Source organism: Crocodylus porosus, unplaced genomic scaffold (assembly GCF_001723895.1).
Source record: "Crocodylus porosus isolate Cpor-Errol unplaced genomic scaffold, CroPor_comp1, whole genome shotgun sequence".
Classification (NCBI taxonomy): domain Eukaryota; kingdom Metazoa; phylum Chordata; order Crocodylia; family Crocodylidae; genus Crocodylus; species Crocodylus porosus.
Genome location: NW_017728886.1, coordinates 67,956,213 through 67,972,874, shown reverse-complemented (window position 1 = coordinate 67,972,874; position 16,662 = coordinate 67,956,213). Strand labels below are relative to the sequence as shown.

General features: G+C 41.9%; 1 protein-coding gene across 1 annotated transcript in view; it reads right to left on the bottom strand.

Annotated features, from left to right (window-relative positions):
* Positions 1–523: 523 nt before the first annotated feature.
* Positions 524–16,662, bottom strand: part of NR1D2 (nuclear receptor subfamily 1 group D member 2) — a gene marked incomplete at its 5' end in the record, with an annotated part of 19,774 nt that continues 3,635 nt past the window's right edge. Inside the window, 6 exons of the mRNA XM_019532979.1 lie at positions 524–2,026; positions 4,393–4,603; positions 8,925–9,110; positions 10,090–10,727; positions 14,086–14,230; positions 14,989–15,077. Of these exons, the coding sequence (XP_019388524.1) occupies positions 1,830–2,026; positions 4,393–4,603; positions 8,925–9,110; positions 10,090–10,727; positions 14,086–14,230; positions 14,989–15,077 (1,466 nt within the window). The remainder of the gene's footprint in view (positions 2,027–4,392; positions 4,604–8,924; positions 9,111–10,089; positions 10,728–14,085; positions 14,231–14,988; positions 15,078–16,662) is intronic.

The following is a 16,662-nucleotide window of genomic DNA, read 5'->3' as shown; positions in this document are numbered from 1 at the left end:
TTCCTGTTGACTTGTGTGATGCAGAAGTGGATTTATAGGGCCATACCCTAAACCCAGTACCATGATTTGGGAAGACACAGTGACTTCAATCAGCTTTGAATCAGGTTCATGGCCACTTGAGATTTGACCCTGCCAGCTTAATAGGAATTCTACAAATCAGAAGGCTTTCCGGTTTGTGCCCTTATTACATCACATGAACAACAAGAGAGGGGACTAGCTATTAACAGAGCACTTAGTGTTACAAAATTCTAACACCTTAGAGGATCAAAGTTTGACATGAGCCCATTTAAACAAAGGTAACAGAACATTTTCCTTTGATATTATGTGACAGCAACAAGACTACCTAGAACTTTACTGCTTTGGCTTTTTAAACTACATTCTGTGGCATCTATTCTTGCAGCGACTGGAAAAAACTCAGTCTCAAAGAATCACTTTTGGAGACTGCAAACTATCAGAGTATAAAGTAGACCCTCAACATTTGGGAATTTTTGTTACTTACATACATTTGAAAAAAAGCCTTTTATAGGTGGTGCAGGGGGTAGGGAATCAGAAAATCCAGTGGAACTTTTTCTACACAAAATAAAACATACAGATCTAATATTGAACACACAAATGAAGGAGGAAAAACCCAGACTATGAAAAGATGAAGGGATGTCTCACATTCCAGAATTCAAATTTCATTTAGCGGGCAAGCAGCAAAATGGTGTAGTGTAAGAAACAAAGAGTCACAGAGCACACTAAATAATGCAATCCAGGTAATTAGATGGATATACTTTTCCTGAAATCTTCCTCCAGGAGGAATCAATAGAGTCTATTACTCATCTAATAATTTCCTTTTGGCTGTCCTGAACAGTTTGAATAGTGTCCAGCAGCTTAACCATTATCATACCATAAGAACTTAGTGGCAAAGAATAATCAGTCTAACTAGTACCATGAACAATTTCCTTTGACTTCTGTGTGACATTATAAAGTCTAAACCTGACCCTGTGCATTTAGTGCCACAGTTTTTCTTAAATCAACAAATACAGCATTTCAATGCAAATTTGATGTTTTCTAAAAATTAGAAATGGTCAGATATTTAGCAATACACAAAGTGCATCCATTTGGTTTTGCCATAAATCACCATCTTTTGTAGGTTTAACTCCTTCACAGTTTAAAATATTGTGAAGAAATTATATGTACATATATATATACTTTTATATAGAACTATTTATATACATACATGTATATACATATAACTCTGTACTTTATATGGTCATAAACACCCACTATGTCTCTATTTATATTATATACATATGGCATGTGTGCGTACTTAATAAGGGTTGGTCTAGACTGAAATCATTCCATCAAATTTCATGGAGCAAGAACAGTGAAACCATGAGTGAACCAAGAGCTTTCCTCAAGTCCATAAATCAGATGCAGGAAAAAACAAATAAATCTCTCGTTTCCTTGGCAGTGCAGGATTGTTTCCACCCAATTCCATGTTCCAACACAGCCATTACGTATTGGGTCTACATCAGAGGGAGCTGAATTTTTTATTTTTGTTGAGTGAGGAAAACAAAAAAAATCCTCAGTCAACATCTATTCAGTAAACTCTCCAGCAGAACTGCGACAGATTATTTCAGATATGTTGGAGGACTCTGAATGGTGTGCTGCTAGCGGCTGAACGTTCTCACTCTGGCGTATTATTGCATTGTTACGGAACATCTAATAATCATTCAGAATCAACGAAGCCTCTCTCTCTCCAACAAGTTGTACAAATATATAAATATCTGAGCACGAAATAGTTTAATACGAGGCAAGTCCTTGTACCAACAAGAGCTGAAGGCCTAGGGGTGAACTTTGAAGGCCAAGAGTTCCTCAGAGTGCATGTTGTTTAAGGAACGCAAGTCAGGTAATTTCAAAAGCAGTTTTGTAAAAATAGAGGCTTCATTTGGATGGTTTTTCATAATTAAGGTCCGCAGCGCTCGAATTAATGTTTCCTGCAGTGCCTCCACGGAGTTGACGTTTTCTATTCCAGATCGATCTAAATCGGGGGGGAGACAGATATGGCTTGTAACTTAAAACCAGTTAGTGTCCAAATCAGCTAGGAGAGAAAGTAGTAGTATAAACACCTGAGTCAAGATGTTCAAAACCGGGTGCCTGCAGCAAGCTGTCTGTAAAGAAGACTGGTTCAGCCTTATGGACTCTGGGTCAACAACATTCTCACACGCATTCAACCTGCAGGGCGTCAATCACGTTATGTTTCAACACATTTGCTTACGTGCTTGGTTTAATAGGGGTGGACTTAAGCATGTGCTTAAATCCCTGCCGAATCAGAGCTTCTAGTACCTAAATGAAAGAAGCTTCTCTCTCAGAAATGGGGAGGCACCGGGCAGTGTCTACTGACCAACGGGGATCAGGAGTGCTCAACACTTGTAACTCCTTACTTAAAGTCCCTGCCTCTCAGGACCCCAGTTTTAGGGTCTGACTTTAGAAAACTCTCTCTTTGTGGAACCTATGAATAGGTACAGGCGAGGCAGAACTCCTGCCACGTCTCTCATTCTCTTGGAGGCGCATGGCATTCCAAGGCGTCTGTACAGGGAAACAGGGCTACAACTCCATCTTTCCTTATATATTGTGGGGAAAAAGCTAATGCGCTTCTGAACGGGCACATTAGCTGGGGCGCAGCTTCACCATGCTTGGGAATTCATGTAGTACACATGGCTTTGTTCTGTTTTCCTAAATAAGCTTATTACAGCAACAACACTATAAAATGTTTAAAGTTTTAGCTGCTTTTTTATGATTCCCAAGTCAAATCAACTTAGTGTTTAACTACAGAGTATACAGGTGATTGACATGAATGCCCCAATTCAGGAAAACATCTTTAGCTAAGAAGAGGGCTTAAAGATGTACTTAACTTGCAACTACTCCAGCTGTTCCTGTTGAAGCTGGGCCCCTGGGATGCCAAGACAGGGAAATATGTGAGGCCAGGAAATAAATAAATAAATAAATAAAACAAGCATGGCTCAGTAAGGGGGACAGAGCTCAGGCCCTGGGTTCCCTGGCCTGAATTCTTGCTCTCAAAGGGGAAAAAGCCTTCCCCACTGCTTTCTACCCATCTTATCCAAACAATGTCAAATACTAAGTGCAGTGACACAGCTTCGAAAGGAAGGCCGGAAACTGGATAATGCTTAACTTGTGGCCTGGTGGCTATGGCGCTGTGCTGGAAAGATGGGAGAGACAGCATCAAACCCCCTCTGAATCAGGACAACCTACAGCCTTAAGTTTCCCACTTCCTCAGCAAATGCCCTACCCACCCAGCTATTGAGCAAAAATAGGCCGCCTCCCACTTTATCTTTGCCTGGCTACAATTTGGGGATTTATGTGCACACAGAGCTGTGCACCCTGGGCAAAGCACAGCCTACTGCATGTGCCCAGTAGCTTTGTTCATGGTTTAACTGAACCACTGGTTCATGGTTTAAACTAAACACTGCTTCCAATACAGATTCAGATTAAGACTGAAATGTTAGGCAACTAAAATACCTAGTGGTCTCCGAAATCAGTACTTCAAAGGTATCTGATTCTCCCATTACTTGCACTGGTACAAGTACCTTTACTGGCATCATTTTGTAAAACTAATATGATGAGAGGGAAATCATTAGACCCACTGTTTCCACTGTGGATGCTACTTCTTGTTTGCCAGGAAGAATACATTAATATAATACAGTAAACTCTCTGGTAACTGGCACCTTACAAGCTGGCATGCTCTGTTAACCAGCACGCTGGATTGTAAGGAAAAGTGAAACCGGAAAAGTGCCCACCACAGCACTTCCAGTTTCTCCGAGCCCCCACGGCCCAGGGGAAAGCAGCCCATGCTGCCGAGCCCCCGGGGACACAACAGGCTGCATGGAGCTGTGAGGGGCCTGCATCCCTGTCCCGCCGGGCCTGCGGGAGGGGTGGTGGGACATGGCGGAAGAAGCGGCAGCCGGGGTCGCTCATTTAACTGGTATATTTTGTTATCCAGCATCCCCCACTCCCGGGGGATGCCAAATAACAGAGCTTTTACCGTAGTGAGATAATTTTGTTTGTAAAGTGATAGTGATCTTTTTTTTGTACAGGAAAAAGGCTAAATATTTTTCTTCTTCTTAATGGAAATTTGGATTCCACAGTAAAAAGAAGGGCTCTCTAAACATCTGTGAATCAGCAGTGATTTTTACATAAGCTGTCTGAATATCAGAGGTATAAAAGCTTGTACTGCAGGCTACTAGGAATTTACATAAGGCCCATTAAGTTGATCTATAGGGATTCTGTTAGGCTTGACATAATTATATACATTTTCTAGAAGCCTTTTCTCTAACAGAGAATTGCTTCAAGTTTTGGCACAGATGCAGACTCATTTTGTATCCTTACCTGCAGATACCAAGACAACTGCTGTAAACAAACTCATTTCCTCATCACTAAGCTGCAGGGCATTTAGCTTCTCGCTAAATTCAAACATGGAATTGAGCAGATCACTGGCTCCCATCAAATGCAATTCATCCACGCTGTACTTCTTTCCACTAAGAAAGGTGACAGTACGTTCCTTTGCGTCAAACAGAGATGCAAACCGTACCATTAAAACCTGGTAAAAAGAGCAGAACAAAAAGGACATGGATTTGTGGAAAATCTAAGAAGAAATTAACTCAATGAGTTCGTTAGATTACTCTTATTGCCTACACAAGTATCTTGTGTGGAAATTGACAATAACCCAGTTAGCTATATGGAATAATGCAAGCTATAGCCCAGAATTAGACAGAATAAAGAAGTGGGCATTATTATAAGCAGGCCAGAGGGAACACAATAAAATTCAAACCTCTGCCTAAGCCACAGAATTAAAAAAACAAACACTCTTCACAAACATGCCACTGTGAAGGCTTGTGTCTGGACAGCCCAAAGTGTTTGTAGTATTGAAGACTTTTTCTTTTGGTGCTAGTAGGAAGGAAAGGTTCAAGCTGAAGCATCATTTGATGTAAACTGCAGTTTCTCCACTGAAATAACTCCGGAGTGACGCCAGCTACTGATCTGACTCATCATGTGATATTTGTAAAAAATACCATGCCATGCCTGTCTTTTCACAGACTGTCGTGAAAAGAAACAGTCCGTGGATTTTGGAAAGGTTAAGGAAGCAGAACTTAAAATTGTATTTTGTTTGTAGTTACCACAAGGAATGTACTTCTGGTATAGGCACCTACTTTTGAGTATTTACAGTCTACCTATTAGGCTGAAATGTCTCTTGTTCTCAGCTCCATTGTGATTTTTTTTCTTGCAGAACAGCTAGTAAAGTTGCATTTCCTCATGTCTGATCAACCTTATTGATATGTTTTCCAAATGTACACACCTGCCTTTTCTCTGTGTAATCTAAAACCAGCTTCATCTTAAAACTTCAGATTTACTGTATTCTGTTTTGATTTCCGTCTCGCTCGCCCTGTGTAAACGCATTAATTTTAAAAGGATTTTACCATTGTCCAAGAGGAATTCTGGGTTTTCGAAGTGTTTCTTTTCACACGCTTGAAAAAAATACAGGTCCGAAGAATGTGTCTGGAAATGTCATCTCATCTATGCACAATGTGTGACCTGCAGCTAAATTTAAACTGCACAGCCAGATGCAGTAACCTGGTAAGAGGTGTGGACGCTATGCTTGATAGTTTCACTTTCTGCATCCAAGCAATGTGTCCTGTGGTGGATCCTACTGTGAAGAGGCCTATGTACCACTGAATCCCTCAAAATAGAAATAAAAATGAGACTTCTGGGGGCACATAACTCTTAATTAAAGCCGTGTGGCTTGTTCTCACAAGGTGCTGTGTACCTTTCACCTACATCATTTTCCATAGAAACTGAAAATGCATGGTACTTCATGGGATTGGGCTCTACATGTATGGAGTCACTAGCCAAAAATTACACTTGTTAATTTTTAGGAGAGCACTGCACTTATTCTGATCTTCAGAATACAGCAGCTGAGGACTCTGCTATGCAAGTCACAGGAACTAGGGCTGGAAGCAACTTTGCCAGGTCATCTAGTCCTAACCTCAAGGTATTATAAACCTAAACCATTCTTTGTAGAAACCAGTCCCAGACACTGTTTTTAACTACCTTTGATGCTACCAACTCCCTATATAATCTGTTTTAGTGTTTAACTATCCTTACAGTTAGACTTTTTCTAGTATCTAACCTATACCCACTTTGTTGTTAGAAGTCCATTTAATCCCATTATAAATTTACCTATTCCCAATGGACAGTTCAGCCTGCAAGGGGCTGCTTGGGCCCTCCCTGTCCCATGTTCCACATACACCCACCTCCTGCCCCACACACTGGGGGGGGCTAGGGCCTGGGGGTGGTGGGCAGTGGGTTAGGAGCCAGATACACTGGGTTGGGATGGCCATTGACATTTCCAAATGGGTCCTGGTACAAAAGATTGAGAACCACTACCCTGGCCCTGCCAATCTGAAAATGGAAATATATGGAAAATGTTTACTGATTGTTCTTGTAACTGGCATTAAAAGCAGATGAATGAGGCTTCCTATTCAGTCATGGAGACTCCAAGAAAGATTTAATTGGAAAAGATGGTTGTTTTAAGTAATTCCATCTCCCCATTTGGGGTCTCATTTTGGGATAACCTGGGTATAGCCACATGTAGAATATTTCACCAAGAAGAATGTGTTTTTGTATAAAACTAAGAAGGAGTTTAAAAGCTACTGAAGAAGTGTTTGGGAAAAGAACCTAAAAACAGCATCCTTAGCTGGGAAACAGTTCATTTTACAGCTATTGTAGGCAAGAATCAATATGTTATCAGAAGTGTAAGTGCACTGGAAGGAGGAACAGTCTAAAGCAAAGATACTAAAAACCAGGGACATCAGAAGCTGGGCCCAAGTGTTACAGTTAACACGTACCTCAACCCAACAATAATCCATTCCAAAACTATGCTACATAAATATAAGATAAATAAACCCAACACATTTCAGAAGAATTATTTGTCCAGTGTAGCGCTTCCAACTAACTAAAAAGTGATATGGAAACCAGACCTGTCCACAGCAGTGACTTTGGATTTTACAGGGTCAAGTCTCTTATGATCATGCAAACTTAACTCTACTGGCAACAGTGTGCATCATACATACACGCAGGTAGGGGTACATCAACAGAGATTTTCTGGGTCGATACCGATGGCCAATTTTTAAAAGAGCCATACTGGCCAATACCAACCTGACTGCCAATATGTGGCCCAGCAGCTTAGACAGCAGTGTCTCGCCGGTAGGTCTGCTGTCGGGGAAGGGGCAAAGGTAGAGGGAAGGGGCATGGTGGGGAACATATCAAGGGCCCTGTGGTGAGGGAGGGAGTAGGGCTGGGGCAGGCACTGCCCAGCTGGAGGTGGGCTCAGGACAGAGCCGTGACTGATCTGGAGGCACAGAAGCAGCTCCCACAGCTGCATGCAACCCGGGAGGGCATGGGGGGTGGGATGTGCCCTAGGTCTATGTACAGGGCGAAGGTGGGGTGCTGCTGCAGGTGGGGGCAGCAGCGGGCTCCTCCCAATGGGAGGGATGGGCTGCACTTGGGGCAGCTGCAGCCCTTCCCCACTGCCCCCCTTCCAGTGCTGCCACTGCCCGCCCCGAGTGCAAGCCCATCCCAGCCCTTACACCAGGAAGAGCCTCCAGCCCACAGCAGCAGCCCACCCTCACCCTGTGCCTAGATCTGGGGGCATACATCCATGTCCTTCTGGGGTGCATGCAACACCAGGAGTCACTTGCCTCCCAGACGAACTGCTCACAGTTCCACCCTGCCCCAGCTGTGCAGTGCGGGCCAGACGCCTTACCAGCTGGACGCTGTTCTCCATGCTGCAGGGGTACGCTCCTGTCCGCCTGTGTCCTGCACTGAGGCTGCATGCATGCTAGGGCATTTATCGGCAACATTATCAGCCATATCAGCCAAAAAAACTTGACTGCTGGATAATATCAATTTTCCTTACATCGATGCTGATGCGATATAGGACTGATGTATTATGTACCTCTATACACAGGCACACAAGGTAACAGGCCTTTTAATGAAGGACACAAATCATAATGCAATATCAAGTATTGTGGATTTGTGCACCAATTTAAAGTTACCAATTACACACAATACTTCAGTACTGACCATAAACAAGATAATTAGAAGGTAAAATATAATTATAGTGAGTAGGGCAAAGGACCTTCTATAAGGATCCAAGTAACAGCCATAATGTGGGCACTACACAGTATTTATAGTTTAGCAACTGCACTGTTGACTATCTGAAACAACTAAGACTTCTGTGACTATTATACCATAGTAACTACTGGGATGACATCTGGTAGGGATGGAAGCACTCTGACACAGGCTGGCATCCCTGCAGAAAAGTGCCCTTAGGAAGCAGAGGGGCCAGGGGCAGACCTCTTCTGCAGGGCTACTAATTCAGATTAGATCTCAAAAGCAAAGCTACTGCCGCAGACACAGTCTCTCCCTACTACCCTTGCTTCTCTCTAGGCCAAGCAACTTGTTATAAAAACCGCAACAAGGATGATTTCCTAAGCCTTGGGACTTAAGGAGGAGTGTTGTGGGCTGTATTTCTGGTTGATCAACTGGCTGAGGCAGAACAAAACCATGAACACTCCTGGACTTGGCAGAAGTTCACTCCCAGAACTTACCAACAAGGCTCTCCGCTGTTATAATTTGGCATAGCTCCGCTGATGCCCATTAGTGCCATGCCAGTTTATGCCAGCTGAAGGTTTAGCCCTTTTCTCTAAGACAGCAATATGGCACTCCTCTGTCATCATGTGTGGAGAAGTCCAGTGCTAGATCCAGACACACTCATCTCTATAATGGACAAGACTGTTGCACAGCCTCTCAAGTCAAGATAAGAAGCTTGAAGGAAGTTCACAAGGCACTGCAATTCTCACCTCAAAGGTTCCAGCCTTTAGAAGGTTGACCTGGTCATGCTGGGAAAGATCTCGGAACCCCGGGACACGCTTTGCAAACTCCACAACTTCTTTCACTGCAGGAGTAAAGCTCATGGAAAATTCTTCCCAAACTTCATGGCCAGACTTAGTTGGATCCACATAGGGAGTCTTGCTCATTGGACAAACCTAGGATTTCCACACACACCAAATCTTAAATCTATTTAAAAAATTTTACCAAATGTTTGAAAGAGACTCTCTCACACTTTAGAAAAGCACCACACTAATAACTTAACAGATAAAATGTGTGTTCCTCCATTAACTAATTGGTTAAACAAGAGGGGCTTTTATGCAGGTCCACTAACTACTGTGCTTTAAAAAATTGCTATGTTGTCGGTTCCGGTAATTCATATGGCGAAAGACTGTACCATGCAGGGGATCCATAGTTAAGTGCCCCCCTCCAATCTCTTTTACTTTAATTTAACATCTAAATTTTTATTGTAGGTACTCGTATCATCTCCACCATTGCCGTATATAAGCATTTTACAATCATAAATGTATTTTGCTTCAGGTGGTCCTTGCAGGGCAAGGAAGTGCTAGTCCCATTTTACAGATGGAAAAACTAACATGTAGGAAAACTCAGTACTGTGATTTTAGCCCAAAACTTTCTTTGGTTACCTTTTTACAGTTGTATTTTAAGACAGACACACTAACTTCATAAACCTTTAAAAGTTCTCCCTAAACAAGGGTTTGATTAATTTACTGGATTTCAAATAAACAATAAGGTGGAAAAGTGAGTTTTATTAAAGAAGCCTTTGATACGTCTGGCTGCCAAATAGCCTATGTCCAATCATATCTTTTGTAGGTTTTGGCTGAAAACAGGTTATTCAGCAGCCAAAAATATTACTAGAAAAAAAGCCAACACCTGTCTGATTTCAAATCCCACACACAACTTAAAGCATTAATCTCTCTTTGGTAATTCTCTGTCACTACACTGTTCCTCTCCAAGTCCCAGCTATAACCCAAAATGATCCATGTTCAACCTCACTGACTAAACGTGTACATTTTGGCCCATCTATATTAACAGTTCATTAAAATGGAAGCAGAGGAATACAATTGAACCCTTCACTTAAGTCAAGGTGAGCAAGAATAATTGACATCACTATACCAGATGCATTCTCCCGCCAGTGTTGCATGAGTAACCATTCATGTTCTCATTTGGAGAAAAGCCATCTTCTGGAATCCTATCACATATTCTTTGAGTATAACTGTTGGTAAAGTTCATACAGTGGCCATTTGTCAAACAAATGGTGTGCCCATTTGGATAATGCATTACGTTTCTCCCTTTGTACTGTCCACTGAGATAGTGCTCACTTTCGGTACAATGGATGCCATTAAGCCCGCTGCTGCAATGGTCGCTATTCAAACTATACTGTTCAGTGCTCTTTGGAATTCTCTCCCCAGTGTGTGGCTGCACGGCCTCAACTGGGTTTTGTGACTGTTCCTGGTTGTACATGAAGGTATCTTTGTGGGCTCGGGTCACCATACCAATCACTTCTTCCTTGGCAATGTCGGAGGGAGGAGGAGGAGGTGGTGGAGGCGGAGGAGGAGAAGGACTTTTGATATTCTCCTGCTCTTGTTGGGGTTTGGATGCGAGCTCTTCAGGCGCTTGCTCTTGATGTTCGGATAATGCTTCATTTGACAAGTGGCCGCTGAATTGGCTGTTCATCATGGTCTTCATGGCACTTTGCATTTCAATCAGCATTCTCTGTTTTTCACGTTTAGGAATGCGGCCAAACCTAACAGCTAATGAAGAAGAAAAAAACAACAGCACTTTTAGCGCTACACAATCATACCAAGTTCAATGGTATGATACCAAGTTCAATGGACTACTACTAAAAGAAAAGTGGGCACTAATCCTCATTTCATTTAAATATGTCAGAAGTTAACTTCCCACACATTTTCCTAAAATAAAGCCAGTACGAAATCAGAACTGGGTCCAAAGCCATCTTGTTATATGTGGCTATTTTTAGGTCAATAACAAAAGCAACTAAAAGTATGCTAGAATTGTTTGCATTGCTTTTTTCTTAGTTTTCCAAACTTGGGCACAGAATATGCACAGAGTCACTGGCTTAAGCAAAGATGCAATTAAAACCCACTGTAGTTCAATCAGTGCATCAGGGGCTGCAAACCGATTCAAACTCAATATATATCAGATTACTTTATGTTTACAGGGGCAAGCTAAAGAGAGATAGCTAGTTTTAAGGCAGCCTAAGTGTGTTTGCCCAGGAGTCCACATTAAATAAAGAAGCTTAAATAGATTAATCAGGTGTAACTCTGTGCACAGACTAGCCCATGAGGACTAAATTTCATCAAATAGAGTGATAACCAGGGATCCTGGTTTTCCCAAATTTAAAAAAAATCCCCAATTTTCGGTTAAAAAAGTAACCCCAAATTCACATTGTTCCATGATTAAAACGAAACGCCACTATATATATGTCTACATATTAGTGGTGTTTCATTTAACTCACAAAAAAATGTGGATTTGTGGTTTGTTTGTTTTTTTAACTGAAAATTGAGGGGTTTTTTAAATCAGAAAAAACCAGGATCCCTGGCGATAACCAAGAACTTTATTCAAAGGAACCGTTCTAATTCTACCCCCACCTCTACACCTCTATACTTCTGAAATGACTGTTACAGCAAAGTTTATTGTTAAAGCAAGATTTATGTTCTGAAGGAAAAATGAAGTCAAACAAAATACACTTTCATCACTTTATTAAAAAATGTGGCCAGGGTGAGATTTTCAGTGGTGTAAATAAAGACTTAACTGATCATTCATGAAAGCTATGCAACCCTGCTTGTTTCCTATGCCAAAAACCTCCTCCTTAAGCTCCACGCATTTAGCCAAGTTGATTATAATAAAAATACTATGCACTAACGACCCCTAGTAAAAGACCTTCTGCAAGAGCTTCACTGGGCAGTATTTCCTTCTGTTTAAAAAGAAAATCTAACACACATATTCCATACACAGGACACCAAGGGCTCCTACCCCATTAGCATTTTAGCTATGCTACTGTAATTCAATTACCTGCCCTATAGTCAAACTGAGTCTCTGACATATTTCAGTTGGGACACAGCCCAGGGTTAGGCACGTATACCTTGCAAAGATGAGCTTAATTTTTTGAACAGCTGCACCCAATGCGACTCTACATGAGGCCTTATCAAACTCCTAAGCAGCCATGAGTCTCCCTCCTTCCCCTCACAGCTAGTAGCCCATGAAGGAATGGCAGGTCTTGGGACCCATCTCACAACAAAAGCTCAAAGACCCAGTTACTGTAGGGATATGAAACCATTCTACTTTGAGCATATGTCAGCATAAATCCCAGTGCAGGTAAGTGGCAAGCAGCATTCTCTTACGACACTGGAAGGGAATAACAACTGCATTAGTCCAAAGGTTAGAAAAATGCACCATTCCTCCAAACTTGTCACTTGATCTGGCAGCTAAGTTTAGCACATAATGCCTGGCAAGTAGAGAAGAGTGGTTTCATACAGCATAATTTCAGATGTCGGCACAGTTAATGGCAGACCGAAGACAACTCTGGTAAATTAAACCTTAATTGCAATGAGAGAGGTACACTGCCCAACTGGTAATCCATTATGCTCCACATCTTGATGGCCTTTACAGTGAAGCAACCTAGCTCTTGAAACAGACAAGTAAGGCTACAGTACATTGACTATGGGTACAGTCTGGAACATTGGTGGGCGTCATTGCAATATCTAGATGGAGCTAGAGAGTGCAGCTTTTCCCCAATGTAGGGCACACTTTTGAGAAAAGCACAGGTAAGCTAGCTAATTGTTTTAAGTGGGTAAGCACATTTTATCTGTAGGTGTCCTAGGTAAGTCCATTACTAATGCCTTTGGTGGAGCAGTTTGGGATCTATGGTGTAATCACAACTGCAGCTCCATGAGGCACTTGAGGATTAGTCAAGACAAGCTGTCAGGCTGGTATCTGAGCGCCAACCCATCAATACTGTAAACCCATGCGCTTGACCCTAAATATCAGTGCAGACACCCTCAGTTCCATGGAGACTTTGAAAAGCAGAACTTGGTCCCATCATAAATCTCAGGCAAACTGTGTAGACCAGCGTTTTTCAACTGGTGGGTCACAACACAAAAAGTGGGTTGCAGAAATATTTGAGAGGGTTGCAAGCGGGTCCCCAGAAAACCCCGTGAAAGCATGGGCTTCCCTTTGTGGGCTGGCAGCATTCCAGCCTGCAAGTGGCTGCCTGGGACGATTGGAAGCAGTGGGTGCATGCAAGTCTGTGCAGGAAGACGCTTGTGGCCAGCACAGAGCGAGGCCGGGTCATGGGAGAAGGTCCAGCTGCAGGTAAATAGGGGGATGGAAGTCCAAGGGATGGCCCTGAAGGCTGCAGTGCTGTGCACATGCATGTGCCTACCTACTGGTGCTGAGGAAGGCGGCCAGGCACAGAGCTGGGACAGGGGGAGCAAGGGGAAAAGGCACTTGGCCCTTCAGTGGGGGAGAGGCAGTGGGACGGGCCCAGAACACAGAGGGACCCACACTCACTGCTCATGCTTTGGCTCGAGTGAAACAGAGGCATCTGGGGGCCCCCTTTGGCAAGGCTGGAGGGGCAGGGGACCACAGATTGGGAGTGATGGGCACCAGCATGGCCAGGAGGTGCGGGTCAGGACAAGCCATCCATCCTGGCAAATGCGTTTCAGTATGAAAAAGGTTGAGAACTACTAGTGTAGACTATGTTGATGACAGCATGAAAGCAGTATGGACCTTCAAGTCAAGAATCATATACCAGGCCAGAGTCTGACATGATAGAGGCAGGTGTTACTGTCCTGAATCTGCAGCAGTATAGGTATTTGCTCACAGAACCCTTTCTTTGAAATAGGAAAATATCCACTGATGTCTAGAAAAGAGAAGAATCCTTCTTGGCTAATATTACCACCCATATGGAGCTGGTAAAAATGTAGGAGAATCATACAGTGAGATAAAATGATCCAAATGCAAGAGACAGCATCACTGTCAGGGTACAACCACCCGTCTTTACATAAGCTTTATCATTCACTTTTGAGCTGAGCAACAAAAGCAGCATCACTGATTTTAAGACTGTCATTATTCAACATAGGACCGTACCATCTCTCGACATTCCAACAGACAGACATTTTTTGAAGCGGCACTGCTGGCATCTGTTCCTATTCATTCTCATTATAGAGCAGTTGTTATTCTTCAAGCATTTCTTATATTGGATGTTTTGCTGAATACTTCTTCTGAAAAAGCCCTGAAAACAAACACAGAAAAAGAACCTCTTACTATAGATGTCAAATCCATCTGTTAGCAGATACGCATAACGTATGTACGGACTCATATACCCCTTTCAGAATCATCTGCCGTATATATCACTAGCAGCACTTTTACAACTTCTCATGATTGTTTTTTCCCCGCTGGCTGTTCTGCATGTACAAAGAAGTATAATTATATGTATGCATGTATAATGCAACAGTTAGTATTTATAATTATAATACATTCCAAAAGCTTCCCCACATTCAACACTAAAATCCTTTTACAACAGAGAAAATGAGGGGTTAAGTGACTTGCCAAAGGTTGCAGAGATTGCTGGAAACTGAATCCAGATCTCCTGACTCACAGCTGTATATTTTAGCTACTAGGCCATTCTCTTGCACTGCATCTAAACAACTTTCCCATTCCCAACCTGACTCTTTTCCATGTAATAACTTCCTTTACATCCTTGGGGATCCTGTATCTAAGAGAGCTTTTATTCCTCTGTAAATGTGGAGGCATGCAGTTTAGGTGTTTCCATGGAAAAGGACTGCACCTATCCAAGCATCAACTTTTAAAAGAAGTTTGTGCATATCTTAAAATGTTGAAGATTAGCCCTTATTAGGTTAGTACAGCTACCTGTTCAATGTCACTTTTTTTTTTTTTGAATGTTCAGTTCCTGCACAATACCAGTTATTAAGCAGCGAGTGATCCAAAAACTAGTATTTCTACAGCAGAAAGGAGAGTGTTATGACTCACCTTACAGCCCTCACAAGCATGAACCCCATAATGGAATCCTGAAGCAACGTCTCCACAGACTTTACACAGAAGGACCATGCCACTGAATTCTAGAAACAGAACAGAGGAAGGGGCATGAGAAACCAATGACAACTTCCCCCTGTAAATACATATTCCCTTTTTATTTTTTAAAAACCATTCAGTGAGTAAGTTCAACGTTCATAAAACAAAGGGGACAAAACAAACAAAACTGTTCATCAGTTATTACTGCACAAAATGTCATTGGATAAAGTGGAGAGAACACATATACACTGGGCTTACAGTCAACATTGTATTCAATAGTAGAAAAAATAAAGTCTGCTTACATTTACGAAATGCTAAAAGGATCATTTAGGAAACTAGGTCACCAAAGTTTGGGTTCAATCTGTCTTCAGGACAAGGAAGACAATATAAATGTTGCAGTTTCCCCAACTGAGAATAAAGATATTTTCTTAAAAACAGAAAAATTAAAGGACACTGTTAACTTAAAAACCATGCATTGCAAACAAATCTTTTACTTTAGTTATTTATTAACACAAGCTTAGATCCCACCCTTTAACTGAATCTATATGGGTGGATCTGTGTATTTGCATAGGCTGCTTACACGCACAAAAAAAATCCCCAGAACCCTCAGTGCATTACTTTAAACTTGTCACGCACCTGCACCAAGCCCAGCACATGCCCAGAACAGACCTCACATAAACTTGACCTGGCGCACCCTGCATCTGTATAGATCAGGCACTTCAGCAGGCATTTTGGGGCTTTTATCCAACACCTTATTCAATCAGCTCTTAGATAAAAGTGCCAACAAGCCCTGCTGAAGTGCCTGATCTATACAGACGCTGCCAACCCAGGTCCAACTAATATGCTGCTTCTTTTGGTAAAGTGATTTTTTTTCCCCCATGTAGCCACAGTGCTCGCCCATTTGAGTGTGATTGTAGACTAGGGCTATACATTATAAAAGGTGAAATAATTATGCAAGTCCAATTTGCTTGTCACTCTTTATCCTCCGATTATATTTTGAATGTTTTATTTCAGCAAAATGAATGAAAATATTTTGTGCTATTTTTGTATTTTATGTATGCATTTTAACAGTGACTAGTGGGGAAGCTGAGCTCAACAGAGGCTGAGTGACACAGGTGGTCAGGAACGCTTCAATGAAACAGTTTTCCCTCAGAGAATGCAGTTCAATTGAATTTCAGGTTTTGTTCTGATGTGGAAGAAAAGACATGTCAAAAATCTCAAGCTCCTTTGTGAAAGAAATCTCCATATTCTGCACAGCTTTACTAAGCATTTAAAAACTCCCACGTCAATTTTCTTTATAGAGTCAGTTTTACTCCGGAGTTCTCATGCCTTGATCTCCCAAACGCATATGCATGTGACTAGATTTCAATGTACGAGTAATCCCATTGAGCATTTCAGTGTGTGCCAAACCACTGAAAACAACAGAATAGGGGATAGTTCTTGCAAAGATCCAGGAGATGGGAATTATTTTTTTACAATCAAGTGGAAGGATTTTTAAAGTAACATGATCAGACTTAAGTGCTGGCTTTATAGTGCCTCCAAATCATAAAATAAAAGGTTGTTTTCCAAAGGAATTCTGTAACTTTCAAACATAATTTTGCCTCAGAAAGAAATTTAAAAGCTGCTTTCAAA